Source organism: Crocuta crocuta, unplaced genomic scaffold (genome assembly GCF_008692635.1).
Source record: "Crocuta crocuta isolate KB4526 unplaced genomic scaffold, BGI_CrCroc_1.0 scaffold14, whole genome shotgun sequence".
NCBI classification, from domain to species: Eukaryota; Metazoa; Chordata; class Mammalia; order Carnivora; family Hyaenidae; genus Crocuta; species Crocuta crocuta.
In genome coordinates, this window is record NW_027530209.1 from 3,496,567 (window position 1) to 3,524,055 (window position 27,489).

Sequence of the window (27,489 nt, forward strand, 5' to 3'; positions counted from 1 at the left end):
ATCTCTGTAGCTTGCACAAACCCAACTGCACTAATTTATATATTTGTTGTAAAGCAAACAAGGCATTTGAATCATTTTCCATCCTCATGGCTTTTGCTCAGTATTTACTACGTAACGACAATGAACCCCAAACTCTATAACATCCTCTTCACCACACCAAACAATAAAATAACATAAAGTAAAAAGAGAAATTGCTGAGCTGTAGCGATCATGCTATTTTCCAACAATGTAAACTCCTCTTATCCCATATCCCTCTTCTGCTCGGATGTAGTTTCTTATTTCTAGGGAACATTTTATCAGCTTCAATTTCTCTTACTGTATTTTTTTGATTGACTGGGATGTGCATGTGAATTTTCCACCTGGCGGTTTCTGGTATGCGTGGAATTCAGTTCCCATTCACCTATGTAGAGTGTGCATGGAAAACTTTTTTAAATTTCAGATTTTAAGTTTTAGATGGTAAGACATTCTAATGTGTTGTCATCTGAATGGCAAAGCCACTCAGGGGTCAACAAAGTTTTTCTATAAAGTGCCAGAGTGTAGTAAAGATTTTTAGCTGTGTGAGGTGTAAGTTCTCTGCCACGCTACCCAGTCCCTACCACAACAGCAAAAGTAGCCACAGAGACTATAAGCACCAATGACCAGCTGTGATTGTAATTCACCTTTACTTTGAGGAACAGGTGGTGTGCTGCTATTTGCTGACTCCTGAAAATGATGAATCTTAATGTACAGACTGTTCTTACCGATAAAATTCAGAAAAGTTTCTATTATGTCACCCTGTGATGATTTTGTCTTTCCTCATACAGTTTTGTACAAAGTGTGACCTAATCAATCCATTTTAAAGTTCATGGGTCCTTTGGAGGAGTACCACTGGGCTCCCTGTCCAGAGCTTTCAAAATCTGAGTCAAAGGAGGCTTAGACTTTCAGTGTGGCATTATGTTTATGTCCTATGAAGACCTGCTGTGGTAAGATATAAAATCAAGAAGGATGTGACACCCTGGCATTTCTGCTAGAGATAATATGAAAAGCAAACAAAAGACATAGTTTATTTACCTTCAGACTGATGTGTAGCCAGAGGAGTCTGGGTCTCCTTGGAGTACGACACGACTTCCCGGGGCAGGAAATCCACTTGGGTAACCTTCGACACACCCAGTCTGTGCAGTCTTCGTCTGTAAGCAACAAAGGACAAACACTTAAGGAGGGAAGGCATTCTTTGCAGAAGAGCTGTCAGTAATAATGCACAGGACCAACATAAACCCCAACCTGCAGTTTCTTGGTGCAAGGGGCTTGGGCTGGAAGCTGGGACACTTGGCTTCTTGGCCCACTTTGGCCCTAATTTGCTGGTGTGTCAGATAGGTCCCTCAAGGTCTTGGTCTGGATCAGAGAAGACACTTCCATGCTGAGAACCTTTGATTTTGCTTGTTTTAAATCAATAAAGGGAATTTTCATTGGTAATACAAGATTCTAGCCTCTTACATGAGATGGACAAAGGAAAAGTAGTGATCGTCAAGTCAGAAGAAAAGAAAGATGATTTCTTAGTGGGGTAACGTGTTTGCTAGGATAGGATCAAGAGAAGCACATTCCAAGGGGGAGTATAACACTTCTTAGTTCCACAGAGGAGGAAGTAACACAGATCAGCATGTGAATTTGTTTAAAGGCACATTGCTATAGCATAGGTGAGTGAAGAGGGCACTGGGCTAAGAGTGATAAAGTTTTAGCTTGGATTCCCCAACTGTGACCATGTGAAAAACAGTTTCTAAATATTTATGTCACACTTCAAATGTTTTCAGATGTCTCTAACATCTATCAAGTCCTCTGTCCTCATAACACCTCTGGGAGGCATATGGGAAGGTGTTATCACCATCTCCATTTTATAGATGAGGAAAATGAAATGAGTGTAAGAGACATGTCCAAGTATATAGAACTCATAAATGTACTGTTGGCCTAAATCCTGGTCTGTGCCTTTTCCACCAAGCCAGCTCCTATTTAGGGTTCTGAATGGTGGTTTCTGAGGTACTGCAGAGATCCCAAGTGCTTTCTGAGTCACCCAGGAACATCTAAGTCATGGCGGCAGCAGAGTCTGATGGTTAGGCACATACACTCTAGCCCCCCACTTACCAGCTGTATGTGTCATCTTAAACAAGGTCTCTAACCTCTCTGTGCCTCTGGTTTGTCATCTATAAAATGGAGATATTACTAGTACTTGCTATTAGGATTATTATGGTGATGTGTATGTACTGTGCACATATAATGCATATACTACATATATATTATGTACACATATGTACATAATTTCCACACTTATATCTTAAAACAGTTTCTGGAACGTTATTTTTAACAGATAGATGTAATACTAGGATGCAACACATTCTACTGTGTTTCCTAAAAATTTCTAGGCATAGAGTATGTGTGCCTCTCTCTGAAAGAAAGAGAAAAAGGCGAAATGAATGCAAACCTCAATAGCTCATACAGGAAGTCCTAGCTACACTCCCTAGCTCTCTCTATGGCCAGTAAAAGCACTTTCTATTCATATTATTGATTTTAATTATTACTAGCACATGGCACAGACTCATTGTATTTTTAGTACTACTACTACAATAAAATGAAAGAAAAATGCATGTCACAGCTAGAAATTTCCTTGTACAATTTCCCAAGCATTAGGAAAAAAAAAATGTTTCTTCTTTTGTAGGAGTTACTCAGACAACTGAGGTGATATCTAAGATGTGTACAAAGTGGATGTGCACAAAGTTCTATAAACGTAGGCTTAGAGGACAAGCCTGTTTGGCCATCTCTGAAGTGCCAATAAGCACGACCATAGTCGTAGCTGCACGCAGGCCTGGGCCTCACTCACTCAGAAGTCTGCACCACAGAGAGCCAGGCTGGGTTCCCAGAACTCCCCGCAGCCTCCTCACACAGAATTAGTGGAAAACACACAAAATACACTAGAAACAAAGTTGCCGAACAACGTAAAAGACTCAAAGTTTCAAAGTAAGAAATTCAGGTATTAGTTTAACATCTTAAGTGAGAGAAGAATGTTTTCTTTCCTGAGCTGGGTCTTTCTCAAAGCACTTGACAAAGCAAGCATGAATAGACACTCCAGGGGTAATGCTCCTCCTGCTGTTTCATAGCCCAGAGCATCTTTCTGAGGTCGCAAGAGGTCAGGCTGCATCACACAAGCAAAGACATGGAAAAGAAACATGTGCTGGTATGACAGCCCCACCTTTTCTAATGGAGTCCCCCCCTGGCATGAAGGGATAGGGCTGGATCCTAGACTTCTATGGGCATCTGTGTGAGGCCCAGAAATCTCCATACTTCCACTGAAAGGTACCAACACCTTCAGGCAGGGGTTCTATGGTTTCTTGTTAATGAGACATAAGCCATAGGCCTATCTTGCTGGGTAACCAGCAGCAGGCATGGAAATAGGAGGCTCACATGCAATGTGATAATCCATCATGGCAAATCAGAACCAACTGATAAGACAGTATGGCATAATGGTTATGTCATGGACTCATTCAGAAACAAATCTGGGTTCAAATCTATGCTTGGTCACTTATCAACGGAGTGGTAGGTGAAAGCTTTGGACAAGTGACAAACCCTACTAAGCCTGAAGCTTCTTATCTGTAAAATGGGTACATATCATTCTGAAGACAGAATGAAGCTAATACTTGTAAAGCACTTACTTCTGTGCCTGCACATAGCAAGCAGCTCCTGGCTTAAGCATCTCTGCTTTTAATTTCCCTTTTTGGCTGATAATGCTTGTATTTGTTTTAAAAAAACCAGAGAAGACAGATTTATGAATGCTCTATGTTTAAGATTCCTTAAGACAGCAGATTTGAAGATTATCTCTTTCAATGAAGCATAAGAATCACACACTAATGTCTTTATATGAACACATTGAAAGACTCTATTTGCTTTTCCTTTAACTGAAAATACTATCCTTGTGACACTTCTCAGCTTTCAAAACTTAGCTTGAATAAGTGAGCTTACTTATCTCACTAAACAAAATGTTTTCTTTTCTCAATAACCATCAGAAAGTTTCAACTGGTCTCTCGCTGATGCTATATTTGTAAGCTCAGGGTCCCAACTCAACACCATGCCATCAAGAATAAATAAAAGCTAAGTTGTGATCAAGTGATTCTCTTAATGTGCTCAATGGTTGATACATTAGTAAACTTGTGGTCTATTTCCCTTGAGGGTAATTTTGTCTTAAATGATTTATAATGTTAAAGCAACTTTGTATAACACTACTTACAGGGTAATGGATATATTACTGTATCTTTCCATGCAGTCTCCACATTGATTAAGCTGCATTTATAGCAAATGTTTTTACTCTTTGTGGGTATTCTGCTGTGGCTTTAGTAACTGTGTATTTATAATGCATATAAATACTTTTTATACATTATTTTATTATATTCTCATTACAATTTTACATCCTATTCCAATTTTACACTTGAGAAAATTAAGGCTCAGCGATAGTAAGTCATTTGCTCAAAATCACAAAGGTAGTAAGTGACAGATGCAGGCCTTGGCTCTGTCAAACAGCAAGTTCAAGGGCCATGTTCTTAGAAACTGTTCTCTGTTGACCTTGTCCTTCGATTTTTTTTTTCCTAATGCCTATGAGCATCGCCTCATGGAGGCACACTCCTACAACCTAATATAGTAGAGGGTCAAGCACATGTGATCATTTTATAAGTATGAGAAAGTATTCCTGAGACACAGCCAGGCCTAAATTATTAGGTCATAATAGAAGGATCCCGTTTGCAAGGTGAGAAGCATACAGTGGTTCTCAGCCCTGGCTGGTGAGACAGGCTGGCCAGTAGGTGGCACCCTTCCATAGCAAAGACCTTCCTCTCAGGTATGTTCTCCGAGTCCTCCATTCTGAGTATTTCCTACGCCAGTCCTAGGGCCTGCATGTCCGTGGATCTAGAATCCATCTATTTATATAACTCTGTGATTGAGGCCTTCTTCAACTTCCCTTTTTGTAGAAAACTATTTCTACAATTTTATCAGTTGACAAAATTATTATAAAATGTTTAAGAGATGAAGTACACAGTAGTTATTTAAGTATGAACTTTGAGCATCATATATTTTTATGCAAGCCGTAGCAGTTCATATTTCTTTTATAAAAGGATACAAATTAAACTGCTTAGCAATAGAGGAAAAAAAACCAGTGTAGCACTAATGTTACTATAATTCCTTTTCTTTCTAATTAGGCTACAAATTCCATGCTGGCTCTTCAGTTCTGGCTCTGGGATCGCTTAGCTGCCATCCCACTATCCCTCCTGCAAAGCTCATACTCTCACCTACGTACAAAAAGACTTCCGCCATCACCCCAGTACAGGCCACTGTAGTCACCTCTTTTCATGTCTGACATGACTGCACGCTTGCTTCTTTATCCCTTACTGATTCATCTCTGTAGCTTGGCCCTCAGTTCAGTGTCAGGGGCAGAAGAGGCACTAAATAAATGTTTGAGGAAGGAAAGGAGGGAAGAAGAGAAGACTAGAAAGGGAGAAGGGCAGAAGGCATCTTACAGAAATGTAAGTTGAGATTTTAATTGTCAAATGCCAGGTGGACGTGGCATTATTATTAAATTATACTGTGTATTTACACCTTGGTAATTTATTCTAAAATAAGAGCTTTGATAGAATTTTAAATACACTGAATTAAATGTGTATCATGTTGTAAATAATCATAAGAGAGCAATTCAATGTCATTTAAGTACAATAAGGCCTCGTATATTTGGATTCACTTGACCACGTTTAATAAATACAGAGAGAACCCAAACAGAAGAAGTCCTAGAGCATGGGCTCCCAAAATAGGGTCCTTGACCAGCAGCCACAGTACCGTTTGAGAACAGGTAAGAAGGCAAATTCACAGGCCCCACCTGAAAACTACTGAACCAGAAACTCTGCAGGCAGGGCCCAGTGATGCCAATGCCCACTAAAGCCTGAGTGCCAGTGAGTTAGAAATAACTTAACCAGATTCATCTGGGGCTCCTGACTGTAGCCAATTCCTAGAGGATGAGGCCTTAGTCCCACTGAGATGGGAGGATGTCCCTGGACCAAGCTTATAAAGCTCTATGAGACGGGCCAGGCACGAAGATGAACAAAGATGAATGAGAGGCAAGAGGCAGGTAAAGAGACCAGTGTAAGTCTTTCCTAGATTAAAAACTAAAACGTCAGGCAGGGGATGCCAGAGAAATTGGGCAATGAGCCCCAGTCCCTCACAAGCTACCCTGGCATGGTCCTAGAGTGACATAGGGCCCATATCTCCCCAGGGCTGGGGTGGGGCTCCCCACTAAAAGTGCTGGAAGACTCCTCTCCAACCAGTCCTGTCAACCTGGCTGAACAAGCTGGCTGAGTAAAGTTGCAATGTTTCTTCTGAAAAGAAAGGTCAGGTTTTGATAAAGAATAAAAAGCGAAGCTATCTGAAGTCTGCGAAGGTCACTTGCTGGTGCTGGGGATGTAAACGTTTCCAGTCCACCACAAGCACAGTCTGATCTACCCCAGTTCTCTCCATTTGTCCTTGCTGGGACATTCTGAATCACAAGAAGAAAACTACTCCCTTGAGCGAGCGGAGACAGATCCCCATTCCCTTTTCTGATTTGGGTTCAACTGATATCTATCCAACCACAGTTAAGGTGAGCATGGCTTTGCTAAGCTGCTTACAAAGTTTCATTATTCAAGAAAGAGGAAAACCTCAAGTGTGACCTAAGCATTGTGTATGATGTCTACCAAAGTTGAAGAAAATAAGGGTTATATCTCCAAACAGAAGGATTCTGTCTTATCATTAACAGTATGAGAAACATGTGCATTGCCACTGAAATTCTAATAAATATATACTACGTGGCTCCCATCTCAAAAGTGGATGAAAGTTGAAGAAAAACTTCACTGATATTTTTTTAGTGATTAATACATTAAACATTCTTTAATAATAAAGAGAAAAAATACTTGCAAAGCAAAGAGTTATCTACCAAAACGGGATACCCTGGTCTTGCACCTATGGTTTGAAAAGATTTCCATTCTTTTCAAAACCATGAGCATCAGAACTTCAGCTTCTAAAGCCACTAGATGTCAAAGAGATCTCTATCTATTGCCTTTAAAAATAAAGGTGGGGAGCCTGAGTGGTTCAGTCAGTTCAGCATCAGGTCATCCTTGATCTCACGGTTCGTGAGTTCGAGCCCTGTATTGGGCTCTGTGCTGACAGGCTGGAGCCTGGAGCCTGCTCTGGATTCTGTGTTTCCCTCTCTCTCTGCCCCTCCCTGACTCATGCTCTGTCTCTCTCTCTCTCCCTCTCTCTCTGTCTCTCTCTCTCTCTCAAAAATAAGTAAACGTTAGAAAAATTTTTTAAAGAATAAAGGTGAAGAATATAAATGGGAAAATAATTTTGACAGGGCAAGGATCTGGCGAGATGGTTATGGATGGCAAGCGGGAGCAGAGCCCTTTGATCAGATATGTAAGATGAAAGGTGCCTTAATTCTTTTATTGAAATAATATTTGCATACTATAAAATCCCCTCTTTAAAGTGTACAATTTAGTGGCTTTAATATATTCCCCAAGATGTGTAACCATCACCACCATCTAAGTGTACAATGTTTTCTTACCCCCCAAAGAAATTCTGTGCCCACTGACAGTCATTTCTCATGATCCCTGTCCCCAGCCCTGGGTAACCACTAATCGACTATCTACTTTCGTATAATTGGAATAATGTAATATGTGGCCTTTTATGTCTCACTTCTTTCACACAGAAATGTTTTAAGATTTATCTATGTTATAACATATATCAGTATATCATTCCTTTTTCTTGGTGAATAATATTCCATTGTATGGATATACCATATTATGTTTAATTCATTCAAAAGTTGATAGGCATTTGTGTTGTTTCCATTTTAGGCTATTATAAAAATATTATGTTATAAAATATATATTATTATAAAAATATTATAAAAGATGTGTATAAGTTTTTATGTGGACATATGGCTTTAGTTCTCTTGAAACTGAATCAAGTTCTCTCAGAATTGGTGTATACCTAGCAGAGAAATTGTAGGGTCAATATGGCAATTCTACATCACACCTTTTGAGGAACTACCAGACTGTTTTCCAAAGTAGCTTCAGCACTTTATATAATCACTAGCAGTGTACAAGGATTCCAATTTCTGCACATTGTTGTCTACTTTTATTATTAACTTTTTATTATAGTGAGTAAGAAGTGGTATCCCAATGTGATTCTAACTTGCATTTTACTGATGGCTAATGGTGTTAAGCATCTTTTCATGTGCTTACTCACATTTGCACACCTTCTTTGGAAAAATGCCTATTCAAATTCTTTGCCCACTTTAAAACTGGGTTATTTGTCTTTTTATTGTTGAGTTATAAGAGACTGCTTATATATTCTGGATATTAGATTGTTATCAGATATATGATTCACAAATGTTTTCTCCCATTCTTTGGGTTGCCTTTCACTTTCTTGGTGATGTCTTTCAAAGTACAAAAATTTGGGGGGGGGGGGTCTGGGTGGCTCAGCTGGTTAAGCGTCCTACTTCAGCTCAAGTCATGATTTCATGGTTTGTGGGTTTGAGCCCCACGTCAGGCTTTGTGCTGACAGCTCAGAGCCTGGAGCCTGCTTCAGGTTCTGTGTCTCTTTCTCTCTGCCCCTCCGCTGCTTGTGCTCTGTCTCTCAACAATAAATAAATATTTAAAAAAATTAAAGTATAAAAGTTTTCACTTTGAATGAAGTCAAATTTATCTATTTTTTTCATTAGTTGTTTGTACTTTTGATGTTATATAAGAAATCATTGCCCAGTCTAAGGCCATAAAGAGTTATACCACTTTTCTCCTAAAAGTCTTTGACAGTTTTAGCTCTTACATTTAGATTTTTGGCCTATTTTGAGTCAACTTTATAGATGTAAAGTATGGGTCTCACTTCATTCTTTTGCATGTGGATATCCAGCTGCCTATGCTTAATTTTTCTTAATATTCAGTAGCAAGACTGAACAGGAGGTCAGGGAAAGCCTCTGTCATGAATATTAGTCCTCACAGATACCCACCTGCCCAAGCAGTAGCCAAATCTGACTGTAGAAGGATGGATTCCAGAAAGGGACCAAAAGCTTCCAAAAGAGACCAAAAGCTTTACTCTCATGAAAGCTCTCAGAGTACCCGAACATGCTTCCATCACTGCTATGAGCATCATCAAATTCTTCCTGAACCAGTTACACAAGATACAACTCATAGTCTCTCTAATTTCAAACCACAGTGAATCTATACAGCAAACTTGATGCTCCGGCATTTCATATTAAGGATCAGTTAAGAAAATTGCATAAATAATGCTGTACTATCTCTACTGGATTCATAAAGGAAGCCAACAATATCAGAAAACTGGCTTCAGACAGCTAAAGCTTTAAGCAAGATGGCTCTCATCTCAGAATTTCACAGATGCCATTAGCTAATTCTTAAAGATATGTTTATATCAGAGCATGATTCATTTTGTAATTCATCATCAGCATTGGGAAGTAAAGCTGCACGAAAAGCTGAGCCTGATATTAGATTGGATTTTTTTAATGTCACAATGCACACATCTGTAGGAAGACACAGAAAAGCCAGAACAAAAATATATTTCAGGCATCTAAGAAACTCTACAAAGTTTAAAAATTGTGAATCACAAAAGACTATCAATAGTGATCTGGGCATAGCAGTCTTAGAGTGTTCAACGCCTGGGAATCATAATACTGGTTGATGTATCAGTTAGATGTAGTGGCAGGACAGGAGTGAGATAGATAATGTAGCCATCAGGAGCTTAGGTCAAAAACCAGTATGAGGCCTCAGAAGCCAGGGAACCAAAAAGGGTCACTGCAATAATGGGAAGTCTCTGGAGCAGGGAAGAGACTTGGAACTCATGCAGATAAAACCCAAAACAATATTCTCAGAGACAAGGAGTTATTTAGACAGATGCCAAAGTAGGTCAAGGCTAAGGAATAAAAGAATGTCTTCGTTGGACACAGATTCAATCCTGCTGGGTTTTATTCCTGCATATTTGCATGTGAGTATTTCATCCCATGATGCATTAATGGTGCTGCCAAAGAATGTTTCTAGTGCTCCTTCTAAAATTCCTTGAGGTTTCTCAAAGATTTCCTAAGACAGCAAGAATGGGAATGGTTCCATTTTCTTTCCTGTTCAAACATCTTATGTGGGTATGTACCGTGTCTCTGACAACCGGCAAAGGAATTACTTTAGCCAACATCATTATCAGCAGCCACAATTTTTGAAGCATGATACTATGACTGATCCTAACATTATGAGCAGAATAAAGAGATCAAACATATACATCAAAAGGCAAATAGGAATGAAAGGTAGCAAATAATAAGAGCCAACATAAGTGATCCACACAATAAGTGAGACAGAAAAGTATAAGAGACAGATTACTATGTGCTTCAATAAATAAAGTTTCACTGAGACTGACGGCCTGATGTGAGTCTTGAAAGATGAGATGGGTGAGTCTACTCAGTTAGGTAGGAAGGAATGACGAGTGACATAGGGAGTCGGTCTTGTGCAAAAAGATCCAGAGACTGAATTCATATTGTATACCTGACAGATCAGGTTTTCAGGAAACAAGTTGTAAGCTAAAGAGCAATGGAAGATTAAGTCTAGAGAGGTATGCTGTGAGCACATTCTTAGAGGGCTTAAAACCTTGGGCTAGAGAGCTTGAACTTTATGCTGTAGATAATGAGAAATTACTGAAAGTTACTGTCTAAGAAATTGACCACTGCAAAGAAACATTTCAAATGTGTTAGTATAGCAACCATGTAATGAATGGTGTCAAATCTCTCTTTGACAAGTGAGTAACTAGAGGCTGTGTGCAGGACCTTACAAGCTGAGTGTGGGAGGAACTGTAAAAGGATCCACAGGCAGAGAGTGGGTGGGTTCAGTAACCAAACAGAGAATCCAGGCAAAGCATTAATTCAAAAGAGGCAGCCAGAGACATGGTTATTGGATTTGTGACCAATGACCTAACAAATGTGGAGACTTGGTCCAAGGTGATAAGAAAGCACTCAGTGGTTATGGCACTGGGAACAGAAAGGATACACTGTGCTTTGGTGACTCTAGAAAATAATTGAAGGTAGGCCTTAAGTTGTTTACCTGTTATGGAGGGTGAAGGAAAAGGAACAGATTGGTGATTATTTCAAGGCCTCATGCCTTATGAAAAGAAAAGTGAGTGGTGTAACTGGAAGACATAGAGGAACCCACAGAAAGATATGCTTTGGGGTAAAATAATGAGTACCTCATGGGTGAGTTTGTGGTGAAGGGTTCTCCCATTGTATGAGATATAAGACCAAAGCTCAGAAAAGCAGACAATATGGCCTTGGGAGCCACCCAATGAGAGTCAGATGAGAAAATGCTGCATCCGTAGAAAGAGAGAACACAGGCAGCCAAGGGCACAGAAACTCATGTAATATGAAATGACAAAGGGTAATTTGTTTCCCAAACACTGTACCATAGTATAATTAGGTGTCAAGGTGTGACACCTCAAGAGCCGATTCCTCAGATTGGGAATGGGACACCTCATGGAGGAAAGGTGATGATGGGCCACCACACAATGGAAGCGAGCCTGGCAGGCAGCCCCTCACCACACTCACCCCCTTTATCACCTATGTTCTAAGTGGATGTTTTCCTCCAAGAACTGGGAAGCAACTTGATGGCTGACCTTTTCTGATCACCCCAAAAGTGACGAGTTTCCATTTTCTATGTTCACATTTTAAAAATCATTTGAGGAGGTATTTATTTCATTTCCATGATATTTACTTCTTACTGTGCAGAGATATTAGTTTGGCAGCTAAAGTATTTTTGCTGAACAGAAGCAAATGTCAAGTCTGGCTCAGTCAACAGGCACAGCCAAAGGGTTTGCCTTGAATTTCATAACACTAGTAAATCTTGTAAATTTCCGGGATGAGAGAGAAGTGAAAATAGTCACGGTTACAATACAGTCTGGCAATGTCAGTGGAAGTTCTGCTGTCAAGTGTCCACCTTACACTTGAAAGTTCAGAATTACAAGGACAGGTGGTACAGAAGTGTGTTCTTTCCAGTATTACATAAAAAACAATAATAATATAAAAATTTGATAGAAATGGTCTTGTGCTGACTTTATATCCATGAACAACTTTCTGCAGAAGTTGCAACATAAAGCTATAAATTTAAACAATTCTTTAAGTCACTTAGTACCAAAATATAAGCATACATCCTTGCTAACTGGTCATATTCATTTTTCTGAAATGGAAATTTAAAAAGAATAAAGTTTTATGAAAATCCTGCTGCTAGTGTGGAACAGAAAACATCCTTTACCGGCTTACCAACGTTCTTGAGAACAGAAAATAAAGACTGGCAGATAGCGAGTAGCATTTCAAGAAATGTTTGATGGCTGGATAAATGAGTATCATAAGAGGTAAGTAAAGTGCTTCCTCTCTCTCGTGACTCTTAATTGAATCTGTTAAAACCAGTTTATTAAAGTTTTTCATGGGTCAAATTTTATTTACAGACTCTGGAATATATTTTAATATTATCTTTTGATACACACACTTTATAAGCTGCTGTTCTGTATTTCAATTTTGCAGAGTGTGTATTAGGTGTTATTAAAAAGGCAGAGATTGACAGTTCTTGAGTTTGAGCCCCACATCAGGCTCATTGCTATCAGCTCGGAGCCTGCTTCAGATCCTCTGTCCCCTTCTTTCTCTGCCCCTCCCTGACTCATGCTCTCTCTCTTTGTCTCTGTCTGTCTCTCTCTCTCTCTCTCTCTCTCTGTCTCATAAATAGATAAAATATTTTATTTAAAAGGCAGAGATTGGGGCACATGAGTGGGTCAGTTGCTTAAGTGTCTAACTCTTGGTTTAGGCTTAGGTCATGATCTCACAGTTCATGTGTTTGAGCCCCACATGAGGCTCTGCACTGACAGTGTGTAGCCTGCTCAGGACGCTCTCTCTTTCTGCCCTTCCCTTCCTCATGTGCTCTCTCTCAAAATAAATAAACAACTGCAACAACAATAAAAAAGGCAGAGACTGTTCATTAGCTCAAGAATAGAACCCACACTTTTTTCAAGAAAATACTAGACCTTATTATGTGGGAAACCTTAAAAATGAATTCAAACCAGGGATTTAAACATAATGTAAGAACATCTGATAAAACTTAAAGAACAAATAAAAAGAGGGATACTTCATCAAAGGCTAATGAGGTTATTACTGTTCTGTTAGTCAAATGGAAATGGTTTTAAATGTGAAAAGTCCTCTAAAACTGCCTGGCTAGATTTTCTCAAACACCTACCACCCTCATCAAAAGATGAGTCCAATAATTGCCCCAGCTTACTGCCTTGAGAGAGTTCTCAGGCCAAGGTGCAGGGAAGAAATTCAGATGAAATCTAGCAGACCCCCTAAGTTAAGGAGACAAGTGAAAGTCTAGGGATACCAAGACAGTTAGAATTCACAGGACAAAATAATAGAAAAGAATACTACAACAAGAGAAAACTCAAAAGATCTTCAAAGGGTTGCTCCCGAGAATGCTCTTGGTACTGATTCAGTGCAAGTATGTGAGGAAATCATCTGAGGCCAAGGAAAGAACTACCTGAAAAAATAAAGGTAACAGTTCTGGGCACTCACACGGTCCGTGCCTGTACCCACCGACTAGGCTAGAAAACCTCAAGATTTATGGGTCATTGTGTACAATGCAGGAATTACTTACCCCCAGGCTGAGCACTGTATCAGTCCCAACTAAGAAATCTTAAAAGAAGGACTTGAAAGGATCAAATTATTTCCAAGTGAATTAACTGTATCTCAGAACAAATCTCAAGAAGATTTCTAGAAAGTCAAATATAGACAATACCTAACAAACTAATATTCACAATATCTGCCATCAAACAAAAATTAGCAGACCTACAAAGAAACAGGAAAAAGATGACTATAGTGAAAAGATATGTCCATCACTTGCAAGTAACCTAGAACTAAAGCAGATTAAAACTGTACTTCAAGTGTTCAGAAAGTTAAGTAGAAACATATAAGATTTCTCCTTTTAAGTTTGTGTATTTATTTTGAGAGAGACAGCCAGCACAGGGTCCAAGCCGGGGCTTGAACCCATGAACCACGAGATCATGACCGGAGCTCAAGTCAAGAGTTGGAAGGTAAACCAACTAAGACCCTGAGGAACCCCACACTATTTCTTTGAAAGACCCAAAGTGAACTTCTAGAGAGGAAAATTATGATGTATGAAATTAACAAGTCACTGAGTAGGCTTTTTTTTGGAATACTAGGAATTGCAAAATAAAAGATTAGTGAACATACACACATACAAACAATGGAAATTATCCAAAATAAAACACAGAGAGTCTTTCTCCCTCCTCCAGCTCTCGAAGACGCCAAAAGGAAAGAAGGCCAAGGGGAAGAAGGTGGCCCCAGCCCCTGTTGTTATGAAGAAGTGGGAAGCCAAGAAGGTAGTCAACCCCTGTTTGAGAAAAGGCCCAAGAATTTTGTCATCGGACAGGACATCCAGCCCAAAAGGGGCCTCATGCACTTTGTCAAAATGGTCCCACTACATCCTGCCACAGCAGCAAAGGCTTATTCTCTATAAACATCTAAAAGTGCCTCCTGTGATTAACCAGTTCACCCAGGCCCTGGATCGCCAAACAGCTACTCAACTGCTTAAGCTGGCCCACAAATACAGACCAGAGACCAAGCAAGAGATGAAGCAGGGATTGCTGGCCTGGGCTGAGAAGAGAGCCGCCGGCAAAGGGGATGTTCCCACTAAGAGGCCGCCTGTACTTTGAGCTGGGGTTAACACCATCATGACCTTGGGGGAAAGCAAGAAAGCTCAGCTGGTAGTGACGGCACATGATGTGGATCCTATTGAGCTAACTGTCCTCCTGCCTGCCCTGGGTCATAAGATGGGGGTTCCCTACTGCTTCATCAAGGGGAAGGCCAGGCTGGGATGTCTGGTCCACAGGAAGACCTGCACCACTGTCGCCTTCACACAGGTTAACTCAGAAGACAAAGGAGCTCTGGCTAAGCTGGTGAAAGCCATCAGAACCATTTACAATGACAGATACAATGAGATCTACCATCACTGAGGAGGCAATATCCTGGGCCCAAAGTCAGTGGTTCACATCGCCAAGATGGAAAATATCATATTATTTTAATCTCAGTGATAATTGGCTAGTTACATAAAAACAAAAATAATGCAGTGTATTCTTTGTAACATAAAAATAAAATGTATGACAGCAATACCACAAAAGTCAAGAAGTTAAATATAAATGTATTAAGGTTCTTATGCTATACAGAAAGTGGAATAATATCATTGGAAGGTAGATTGTGATAAGTTAAAGATAAGCACTAAAGCAACCACTAAAATAATAAAGCAAAGAGATGCAGCTAATAAGTCAAGAAAAAGTTAAAATAGAATAACAAAAAATTCAATAATACAAAAGGAAGCACCAAAAATAATAATAAAAGGAAAGAAGAATACATAGGACAATACTCTGGTTTCTCTTCAGTTCGCATAAATCTTTTGCCTTTTAATGCATAGAACAAATAGAGAACAAATATCAGGATTATAGATGTAAGCCCAACCATATCAATAATCACATTAAATGCAAATAGTGCAAATATCCCAATTAAAAGACAGAGATTATCAGAATAAAGATACAATGCCCAATTACATGTTGCCTATAAGAAATGTACTTTTAATGTAAAGAAACAAATGAAACTAAAAGTTAAAGAGTGAAAAAAGATATACCATGCTAACACTAATCAAAAGAAAGCTAGAGTGGTTTTACATTTATATTTAATATTAATTAAATTAATTAAATATACATTTATATTTATATTTAATATTAATGTCACACAAAGGAGATTTCAGAGCAAAATATATTACCAGACAAAGAAGTTCATTTCATAATGATAAAGAGATCAATTTATCAAGAGAGACATAAGAATCCTAAACATTTATGCACCTAATACAAAATTTCAAAATACATGAAGCACAATCTGACAGAATTGCAAGAAATAGAAAAACTCAAAATTGTAGTTGAAAATCTCACCCCTCTAGCAATAATTGATAGAGTCAACAGACAGAATATTAGCAAAAGATATGGAAGACTGAAACAACATAATCAACCAACTTGACCTAACTGATATTTATAGAACATTTACCCAACAACAACACAACACAACCTTTTCAAGGGCACATAGGGCATTTACTAAAACAGATCATACTATGGACCATAAAGTAAGTCTGAACAAATTAAAAGGACACAAAAATAGAAAATATGTTCTCTAACCACAAAATGATTTAATTAGAAATCAATAACGGAAAGATCTCTGGAAAAACCCCAAATATGTGGAAACTAAATAACACACGTCCAAATAGCTCATTAGCTAAAGATGGAATAAAAAGGGGAAACTGGAAAGTATTTTGAATTAAATGAAAATGATAGGAATATATCAAAATTTGCAAGATACCACGAAGCAGCAGTTAAGGGGAATTTTATAGCACTACATACCTATGTTAGAAACAAAGAAAGGTCTCGGGGCGCCTGAGTGGTTCATTCGGCTAAGCACCCAACTCTTGATTTCAGTTCAAGTCATGATCTCACAGTTCTGAGATTGAGCCTGCACCAGGGCTTGGGATTCTCTCTCCCTCTTCTTCTATCCCTCCCCCATTCACACTCTTTCTCTCTCTCAAAATAAATAAACATTAAAAACTAAACTAAGAAAAAAAGTGAAGAAAGGTCTCAAGTCAATGACCTCTGATTCCACTTTAAGAAACTAGAAGAGGAAAAGCATATTAAACACAAAGTAGGTGAAAGAAATCATTAATATCAGAGTAGAAATTGATGAAACAGAAAACAGAAAAATAGAGAAAACCAATGAAACCAAATTCTGGTTCTTTAAGAATATCAATAAAGTTGATAAACCTCTAGCCATACTTACCAGAAGACAAAGACATAAGACAAAGTCTGCCGATATGAAGAATGAGAGAGGTGACTGTACCTACAGATTCTGTAGATGTTTAAAAAATAATAAGAGAATACATACACAACTTTAGGCCAATAAATTTGCCAATGTTGATGAACACCTCACATGAATCAATGTCAAAACAGTTATTCTGCATGAAAGAAGTCAGTCAAAAGAGTACCTATCGCATGGTTTCATTTATATAATATTCTAGGAAATATAAATTAATGTATAGTGACAGAAAGCAGATCAATTGTCTTGAGGGGTAAGAGGAAGCAGGGTGAGAGTTGCCAAGGGCTGTGAGGAAACTGGGGGATGATGAATCTGTTTATTATCTTTGTTGTGGTGAAGATTTCATAAAATGTATACACATGTTAAAACTTACCAATCTGAATGAATGTGTGCATTTCTTTTGTCAATTATACTTCAATAAAGTTGTTGTAAAAAATCAAGTGTATGTCAACTATACTTCAATTTAAAAAAAAACAACCAAGGGACAGGGCAAGCTATGGGCTATGGTCAACCCCATGCCAAGCATCAAGAAGAGGAGATAAAATCTCCAGAAAAGTCTTGTTGCCTGAGGTACATTTCATAAAACTGTATAAGAGAAAGACTGCCCTACACCGACTGTCAGAAAAGGGAAATTTTCACTAATCAGCATCTGAAATTGTAACCTAGCTAAAATCATCTCCTCTCTCCAATAGTCTCTCAGTGCCCCTTACAAACTCTCTATGACCAATCACTCAGCGAACAGAAAATCTCATTTCTCATCTTTCTCTGACTCACTGGGTCTGCTCTGAAGTAAAATGTGACAGGCAAGGTGGGAGTCACAGATATGCCATCTCCCCAGAATAAGTCACAAGTTTTAATCTGCATAGTCAACTGAGTTTTAGCTTAGAAAACACATACAAATGGGAAAAGTCCCAACTGTTCCACATCAGCAAGTGTAATTTAGCAATGCCACAATCTGTCTAAAAATCTGTTAATTTAAGTGCATCGGGTAGAGTGTGTGCTAGTTCCAACCTCTATTTTTTCTTAAAACACAATGAAATATTGAAGGATTGCACTCTGAAATTCCCCTCAGTTGTAACATGGCTATATCTTCATGTTTCTGTGCTTGATTTAAGCCACATTTCTTGGTCATTCAAGTAATAAAAATTGAAATGTGACATACAATACACTACAAAACTAAATAGCCCAAAATTTAGTAATGTTGAAAAAGTGTTTTCAGTCAGTTACTTGAAATGTTGCGATATTTCCTTGGTTTGGCAGGGCTGTGGGTTTTCTGAGAACTCTTGCATATATAAAGGGACACAGGCAGATGGCATTTAATCTAACACCCAGACAGTCCTTCAACCTCCCTGGACACCTACAGCAGGCACTGACATGGTTAGAGACCCATAGATCCATGTCCAGGAATCTCAGGAATTCAAAATAAATTATAAATAAATAAGCGAGTAAACAAATGCCACCTTGAGACTTATGGGGTTAAATTCAGAAAGAAAACATGATAATTTCATAAAATACTGTAATAAAATGTGCTATTCACATATGGAGGGATCAAGTGGCATATTTGGTACATGTTTGTTAACTGGCTTGAGGTAAAGGGAGCAAACCCTGGTTTGTAACATTTATCACTTTTTACGTGTAAATACTTCCACCGTGGCTGATTTCACTGACTGCAAAGCTGGGAAGAGAAACACACAGGCTGGCTCTCCTGCGCTTGGGCACGAGCTGCTCCCAGTACCCCACTGGCAATATCTCATGCGTCACTATGGCTCACTCCAGTCCCACAAGAGAAAGAAATTCAGTTTCTAGGATATGCTTGTGTGTTTTATTCTTTGAGGATGAGTTTTCCATTCCGAAGCTATCTTTTAACATGTGACAGTACAGTTCCATCTGAAAAAAAATGGTCTTTACAATGTAGGAGACATTATTCACCATCAAATATCTGAGATTTCTTAATATTGAGAAATTCAATGAATGTGCTTTTAATTTAACAAGAATCTTTATATCTTCAAACTTAATTCATATTAAATATTTACTGTGAGTCCCCCAAAAAAGTAAAAAGGAAAGGAAACAAACAAAACAGGACATTTTCATATCAATTTGAGACAGAACCTAAGGCAATTTGTTAGTAAAGGGGAAGGCTGGTTAGGGTATTATCAAATGTATCTCCTCCCTCAGAAAGCGTGCACCCCACCTTGAAGCAGAAGGGTGGGTGTGTGTTTGTGTATTTGTTCTGGAGGAGTGTTGTTTTGCAGGAACACGAATTAAGAAGACATCAAAAGCCACCTTTTTGTGGTGTTTTCCACAAAGAGAGACTTTCTTCAAAGCTCAGCTTTATAAGGAAAACTAACAGAAGGAAATAAACTTCTCAAACTGGAAGTTCAACAAAAGGGGGGGGGGGACATGAGCAAGCAAGAGCTCCAGCATTTCAAAACAACTGTAGCAAAGAAATCATGAAAGGAGTAACAAAAGAGCAGACATATACCCAAGTTCTGAGTCTGACTGCAGCTGGAGCACTGAGGGGTCTGTGTCCCACTGCAGGGTCCTAATCGTGCAGCACAAAGGAAAGAGAACACAGAGAATTAACAAAAGGGGCGGGAAACAAACCAAACCAAACCATGTCATTCATCAAGGCAGTGGCATCTACAGTACATACACAGAACATCTCCCCACTTCTCCAACCCCTCTCTGGCCCCAGGTTCAAGGAAGACCCCAGAAATATCAAGTGACCGGGGAAAGTGAGGAATAGTCCTGTCCTTTGAACATCTGTTTGATGCTGAAAGTTATGCTTGTTTTCATGAAAGGAAGAAGCCCTGAGCTAAATACTGCCACTCTACACCCCACCCCCACCCCAGTTTGGTTTGTTCTGTCTTCTACTCAAGCCCAACTGATTTGAGCATGGAAACCGGTTCATGTCTCTCGGACTCCCCAGAGCCCTTCCACACCCGGGAATCCGCAGCATCCCCCACGTGGTGAAGAGAACCAAAGGCAAGGCTGCTCCGGGGTCAGAGCAGGGACATCTGGGGAGGTCAGGCCAGAGGGAGCCTGACTTCCAGGACTGCTCAACCGCTGGCTTTCTCAAGTCAGTTACTGCAAGCATAATGCATTGGATTTTGAGGCTCAAGAGTAGTTTGGTGTTATACTGAGATGATCATGCATGATATCACTTGTCTCTCTGATACCAGGTATATCTTATATCTTTTAAATATTCACAAGAAACAGTACAAAGTATCAACAGTTACCAAGGCATTCGGTTTTCCTTATTATTTCTCCTACAAAATGAAAAGGGATGGGGCACCTAGGTGGCTCAGTCAGTTACGCATCCAACTATTTTTCGCATTTCGACTCAAGTCATGAGCTCGGGGTTCCTGCGATTCAGCCGAGCATCAGGCTCTGCACTGACTGTGCACAGAGCCTGTTTGGGATCCTCTCTCTCCCTTTCTCTCTGCCCTTCCCCTGCTCATGCTTCTCCTTTTTGGTTTAAAACCAAACATTTTAAAAAACATATAAAAAATAAAAGAGGATAAACTGTTCTTCTATGAACAGAGTGCACACAAGAACCTTTCTTGAACCCCACACCTTTTGCTTAATCTAAGTGTGGCCCACAGACCAGGATCAGCAGCATCTCTGGAGCTTGTTGGAAATGCAGACTCACCGACTGCACACTACAGTTTAATAATGTCCCAGGTCATTTGCAGGCCCCTTAAAGTTTGAAAAGCCCTGCTCAGTTTCCTGGTCTCTAAAGACTTAACCATGGCTTATAAGGCAATTTAGTTTTAGGCTGACCTGGCCTGAGGCAATCTTCCAAACTTATGTTTAACCACTGTCTCCCACTCACTACGTCCTCTTTGATATTCTACCCCCTAAGAACTGCATGTCTTCCCTCAAATGTCACCTGCTCAGAGAGGATTTCCTTCTCTCACTACCTTGTAGCACTTCCTTGTCACTCTTCATCTCCACCCCTTATACCATTTTCCTTTCTTCATAAGACCTACGGCTTTATTATGCATCAGTTTGTCTATTACTGTTTGCTATTTCATCTAGATTTGAGCCTTATAATGGGCAAGGGTGGCTGGGTGGGTGGGCTATATCCCAAGATTATAGAGATGTGCCTAGAAAAGTGCCTGGCATACATACGTATATAATACAATATTAGTTGAATGCATGAACGAGTGGATGGATGATCCCCCTCTGGTTTTCTACAGGGATTACATGCAATTATACCTATAAAGCTCAATGTAACTATTTGATAAACAGTAGCCATTCTTATTACTACTACATTCACTGTATCTACCACAGATATGTCTTTGAGTCAATATCCTACTGATAGGCTCTTCCTGCAGAGGTAACAGATACAAATTCACAGCTTTCCTTATCAGCTCTGGCTGTGCTCTTGTCCCCGTACCTGAACGTTCTGAAACATGACAACTAAAATCCAGTGAGAACACTAATCAGCCACTGTTTCTTAGACCAATGCTTCTCAAATTTCAGTGCGCATACACATATCTGGGAATACTGTCAAAATGCAGATTCTGATTTAGTAGGTCTGTGACATTTCCAACAGGCTCCAGGAGATATAGATGTTACCAGTCTGTCGACCACACTTTGGGTACCAAAGTCTTGACCCAGATCAGTGGTTTTCAAACCTGACAAGGATCAGAATCATGTGGAGGGCTTACAAAAATACAGAATGCTGATCTCCAACCCCAGCAATTCTGATTCAGTAGGTCTGGGGTGGGGCCTGAGAGGTTGTACTCTAACAAATTCCCAGGTAATGCTAATAGCTGACCCTGGAACCACCTTTAGAGAATGACTGGGCTGGACTTCTGCTTTCATTAGTCAGCAGGCAGAAAGCATCACTGATCCTAAAATATGTCAGCCTCTAAGCCTGTGATTAACTCAATCTGGCCTAAGGCCCAGGCCACTTTCAGACCAATTAAACCAGAATGTGCAGGGTAAGATCCAAGCATCTGTATTCCTGAAAACTCTCCAGGTAATTCTAATGTGCAGCCGGGGGTGAGAACCCCTGGTCTGGACTCTTTCTTTGCTCAAGAAAAGCAGCCTTTCCTGGTTCTGGACACTGATTCCTTCACCTGTTTCAAATGGTGGAAGTAGCAGAATCTGTTACAGTGATTCATATTTGCTAATCACATATCTTTTGGAGATCAAACCTTTTGTCTTTAGGGGTATTTCTTTGGCTATAGACACAACAGCAGCCTCTGGCTCTGGCTGACTGTGAGAAGCACTCCCCTCTAAGGGGTGGGATCAGCTACTTGGCCCTCAATTTGCCTTAAGGTTTCTTACGGGATGACCTTTTTTGACCTTTTCACTTCTCCCAGGCAGGTGAAGAATGCAGCAGCTCCCAGGTGGTCTGGCTGTCCTGTTACTTATCTGACAGCTCATCTGTACTCACTGTATCCTTAAGAAGTAAAAATGATGATTCCATCAGAACCACTCAAAAAGTCTACAGGTCAGCAGTCTGGAGTTTGCCTTTACTCAGGCAGAACAACAAAACCTGGTCTATGTAACAAGCCAACAGCACCCACAGTCACACTCATATCATCCAGTAAAAGAAATCATAGTCATCGTCAGAATGAGCAGTGGGATAGGGAGTCAAGCCAAGGATGCTATCAGGTGTGCCAGTTTTATTTTCTTCTCATATTTCCCATTATTGTCCGTGGGGTGGGGTGGTCAGACGTGCACAGAATGCCCTTTTTCTTTGAAAAAGAACTTAAAGCCACTACATTAAATGGGCAAAGGTTGTCTGTATTTCCAAGAGTAGGCTAGACATGTGTATGAACGTCTGCTGAATTCCTTCTGTGCAAGCTTGCAGAACTTCAGAACTTCTCCATGGATGGCAGGACCCTGGAGACAGCCACACTTGGTCCTCTGGGTGGGAGATTTGAGTTTGGGGTGTGACTCTGCTACGCATCCTGACAGAGCTCTCTATCCTCAGCAAAATGAAGACACTGGCCTCGAGACCCTTTAAAGCTGTTTTTTTCCCCTAATATTTTAAATCATTGGATGACTATTAGACTGTCTTTCAGTTCTCTCTTCTCCAATTGATATAGCTTTTATAACCAACTGACACAGACTTTACTTCCTGATCATCTTCATATCAAGTTAATATATCACTGAAAATAAAATGATGGTTTCCCCACAGCTTCTTGGGTAGTGTGAAATCTTGCCAGGTAGTTTAATTTTTTAAATGAAAGAAGTAGTGAAATTGTAAGTAAACAAACATTTGTGAACATCATAAACTACCCCAAAATATTGTTGTATAGAAACCACCCTGCTTATTAGAGTAATTAGTTCCAGTTGTCAGTCATTTTTGGAATGAACCAACCAATGTGTGCAGGAAGAGATTTTTTCGATAAGAGCACTCACTTACTTTACTCAATAAATATCTCTTAAAGACCTAATATGTAAAATACTATGAAAGGGGATGAAAAGAATTCTCAAGGAACCTACAACTCTTATAGAGAGATAAAACATGTATAAATAGTTTGATAGAATAAGGCAGAGAGTAAAATATGCCACATAAGTGGTGTGAGACATGAGACTTGCACTTAAGAATCTTACATTTTAGTGAAGGAATGAGATGTATGAATATATGAATATTTATACCTAATGATATAATGAACATACACACAAAAAAGAAAGCAGTTGTCATTATATGCCTAGGGCCTGGCACAGTTTCAAGTTTCAATAAATGTTAGCTGAAAAAATAAATAAATGCCACAAGAAAGATGAATAATAATGAAAGCTATCGTTTCCTTTCAGCAAGTGTTTACTCGGTGCCAGCCTGCCAGGCATTGGACTGTACTCATTATCCTTTGGAAACCAGAACAGGGAAACACTCTCCCTCCGAAAAGATCAGAGATTCCATTTGACCTGGTGTTGTAAGGACGGGGTTAGGATTTGGAGGTAACAGACTCATTTTCATCAGTGCCTAGTTTATTGGACTTAAGCAGTTGAGATGGTTTACTAGGTCTAATAAAAGGCTGTTATATTTTAGATGTCAATTTACCAATTTATCATGAGAACATTAACTGCCAGGCAGAGCAATTACACACACTGGATAAAGTCGTCTCTCCTTGAAGGCCAGCATCCTGAGAAGCCAGATGACCAGTAGTGTGTTTGGGACTAGAGAAAATGAAGCTGAATGTTTTACTACTACAGCTTTTCCCGGCCCCGCCTGCCCCTCCATCATGTCTGCCTCTTTCTGTAAAACAAGACATACCCCCACTCAGTGCTCTCAGAGTCTCCCTTTTCCCCCTAATTACTAGGATTCCCAGGCAAACCCTTTCTGATAGGTGAAATGTTTCTTTAGCTACGTCTATTAGATTTTGTCTTGTGTTCCTATATGGAAAACCATCCTGGTGTTATTTGTTTGCTTACTTTTAAGAGCTGCATTTGTCTGCATTCATCAGTTGCAGGCTATTTCTTAGATTAACTCTAAGGGAAGGATTTAAGGGAAGATTTCTGATCTTTCATAGAGAACCTGATGTTTGCACAGATCCTGAATACCCCAATAATTCTCTGCCTACTCTGGACTAAGGGGCATTGTCACGGCTCTATAGTCCCACAGTTAGATTGGCAGTTTGAGACCTTTCCCAACTTTGTTTCAGACTACTAGGTACAGAAGCTTCCCACACCATGGAAAGTAATCATTCACTTATTTGACCTTAAACATGCCAGAGAATGTAGCCTCTGGCATCTCATCTCTAAAGGCCTACCATGTAACATTAAGTTTACAATTCGGGAGACAATGTGTTTTTCAATATTTTTTAAAATAAAATAGACAAAATATCGAAATGCTTCAAATTAGCAGTGACCTGTTCAAAGACTAACAGAACTTTATATTTTAAACTTTCTAGCAATTCATCAGTAACTTCGTATAAAATTCTCCCACCATTGGTCCAATTTTATTTGCTCAGTTTCAGTTTATTAAATAGAAGTAAAAGTTCAAAAACAAAACAAAACAACAATCATCCCTGGTCATTTGTTCAAAGTATAATTTAGGAGTAGAACAGGTGAAGTCTGTATTGTGTATACCTTGCTCTCTGATGAGTGTGTACCTTCTCCCTGTTCAGCTCTTACCAACAGCAAGTTGCTGGTTTCCATTCTTCTTTCCATCTTTATTAAACCTCTGAGTAGAAAGTCTTGAAATTCTTCCTTAAAGAGAGTCTTTGCTTTGGCCTTTTCTTTCGTTATAAGAGACTAATGACTGATAACTATTTGGAAGGCAGTAGTTAAGAATTCTGTCATTTGTCATGTGACACTCAACTTGCATACACTTCTGGTGGCATTTAAAATCACTAGAGTTCTTATGGGGCACCTGGGTGGCTCACTCGGTTAAGTGTCTGACTTTGGCTCAGGTCATGATCTCACTGTTCGTGGGTTCAAGGCCTGCATCAGGCTCTATGCTGACAGCTAGCTTAGAGCCTGGAGGCTGTTTCAGATTCTGTGTCTCCTTCTCTCTCTGACCCTCCCCTGCTCACACTGTCTCTCTCTCAGAAATACATTTTAAAAACATTTAAAAAAATAAATAAAATCAGTAGAGCTCTTTTGAATAGCAGGATGCCAGTGTTTAGCAAAAACAATTAACACAGAATTGTTCTGGACTTGTTTTGCTTCCAAAAACTCAACTTATGGAAACAAAACATGATAAGCAATAATAATAACAAAAATGATGGTGATGCTGATGAGATGGTGGTGATAGTGATGGTGATGATGATGACAACCTCCAAATCATCAAATCTCATGGCCAGTTTTAGCAGGGCTCTTATTCCTTGCATCCCTATAAAGCCAAGCATTCCCCAATTAGGATTACTCCTTCCCTCACCTCTGTACTCTAACCCTAAGCCATTTCACAGATGTCTATCAACCCTCTGCAAAAAATAACCACAATGTCCTCATCACCATTGAGCTCCGAGTCCACTTTTTCACATGCCTTTTGGAGATACTCATATGCACACCAGAGCCATTTCACCTTTCTCGTCTCATCTGTCTTTTATTTCTTTTTCCACCCCACAGCCCTTGTTTAGGCCTTCAAGCCTTTATATCAGACCAATGCTTCCCCACCAATCCTCAGAGTTAAGGGCTTTATAAAATTACAGCATCCCAGGCCTCCCTAGACCTGTGGTTTAGGTACCTGTGTTTGTAACCAGTTCCCAAGTGAATTCAATAAACAGCCACCAGGTATGGGAGGCAGGGATTACAACTATCACAAAGGTCATCCTTGTTTTCCAGACTCAGCTCCTTCAATACTGCCTCCTTAACATGCATTCTACCTCCCCTAACACCACCCCCCCTTTCCTTTGTGTATGGCTTTCCACCATCTGGAACGTCCTTTCTCTCAACCTGACTTGTCCAAAGCATATGCATTCTGTAGGGCTCAGCTCAAATGCCATGCTCTCTAAATATATTTGTCCTCAATAACCTCATAACCTCATTCAGAAATAACTTGTCTCTCTCTGGGACAGAAATAGAGAAACACTTGGGCTTCTTATTTCCCAGCTCTCTTTGCTAATCTACAGTCCAAAACCCAGATTGAAGCCCACATCTGAGGATGATCTACAGGAAATAATGAGCACTGTTACAAAGCCCAAAGGTATCAGCATCAAGCCAAACACACTGCTAGTCCCCACTCTGACTTTCTGCCCTGAGTCCAGTGCCTGGATTTCTGGCCTTGTTTCTGTGACGAAGTCCTCGCCTTCTACCTCAGTCCTATAACTGCTGCCAGTGGTTCTCCTTCAGCAAAGTCCACCTTCAGGCAACTTGTCCAGCAACCTTGAACTACCCTGCTTTTGCCCCCATCCTCCTCACTTTTCTCGTCCTGCACTCATCCTACCCAATATTTTGCGAACTAAGCCTGTGCATAAGTATGTGCACATAGACACACACACACACACACACACACACACACACACACACACATCAGTAAATATTTATCAAATACCTAATATGTGTCAAGACTCTTCGTAGGGTAGTAATGAAAGAAAATCACTTGTCCCAAATGAATATACTACAAATTAATTATGGATGGTTTGGGAATAATGGCTTATGACATCACTGCTCATCTCTATGACAAATATTTGAGACCTGTAATTAAATAGCAATATTTCCTTAGATGGCTTCAAATTAAATCTGTCAACTTACTGGAAGCAGGCTCTTAGAAGTGATAACATTCTTTCTCTTTCTCTTCCTTGCAGGTCTAACATTTACCGTGTATCTTTCACATAATGAATTCTTAACTATTTCGTGAACAAGCAGGTCAATGAAGAAACAAATGGATGTTCTTAGTTGCCTTTTCTGCCTCTGGGTGTGAGAAGTGAGGGCAAGTTGACTCCCAAGGAAATAGTTTTTACTTTCTTTACTAAAAAAGGAAAGACTAAAACAGGGCATGTCTGGTGTAACATCGTTGATCTTTCCCGAGCTGAGATCTGTGCTGAGAATAAAGAGAAGGCCAGCTATCTTCTCTACCAAATGAACTCCGT

General features: G+C 39.7%; 1 protein-coding gene, 1 long non-coding RNA gene and 1 pseudogene across 5 annotated transcripts in view; 2 read left to right on the forward strand and 1 right to left on the reverse strand.

The window, feature by feature from the left end:
• DYNC1I1 (dynein cytoplasmic 1 intermediate chain 1) overlaps positions 1–27,489 on the reverse strand; it is a 269,847-nt gene that overhangs the window by 225,295 nt on the left and 17,063 nt on the right. For 2 of the 4 annotated variants that reach the window (XM_077765363.1, XM_077765362.1), the window contains exons 4-5: positions 19,473–19,532; positions 1,051–1,166 (exon numbers count right to left, since the gene is read on the reverse strand). In XM_077765363.1, the coding sequence (XP_077621489.1) occupies positions 1,051–1,166; positions 19,473–19,532 (176 nt within the window). The remainder of the gene's footprint in view (positions 1–1,050; positions 1,167–19,472; positions 19,533–27,489) is intronic. The other 2 variants (XM_077765365.1, XM_077765364.1) reach the window with 1 other exon arrangement.
• Positions 4,796–27,463, forward strand: LOC144232524 (uncharacterized). Its single transcript, XR_013335430.1, has 5 exons — positions 4,796–4,852; positions 12,276–12,429; positions 22,327–22,621; positions 23,771–23,914; positions 27,205–27,463. It is a non-coding gene; the product is annotated as an uncharacterized LOC144232524 (long non-coding RNA).
• On the forward strand, positions 13,534–15,162 carry LOC144232507 (large ribosomal subunit protein eL8 pseudogene; annotated as a pseudogene).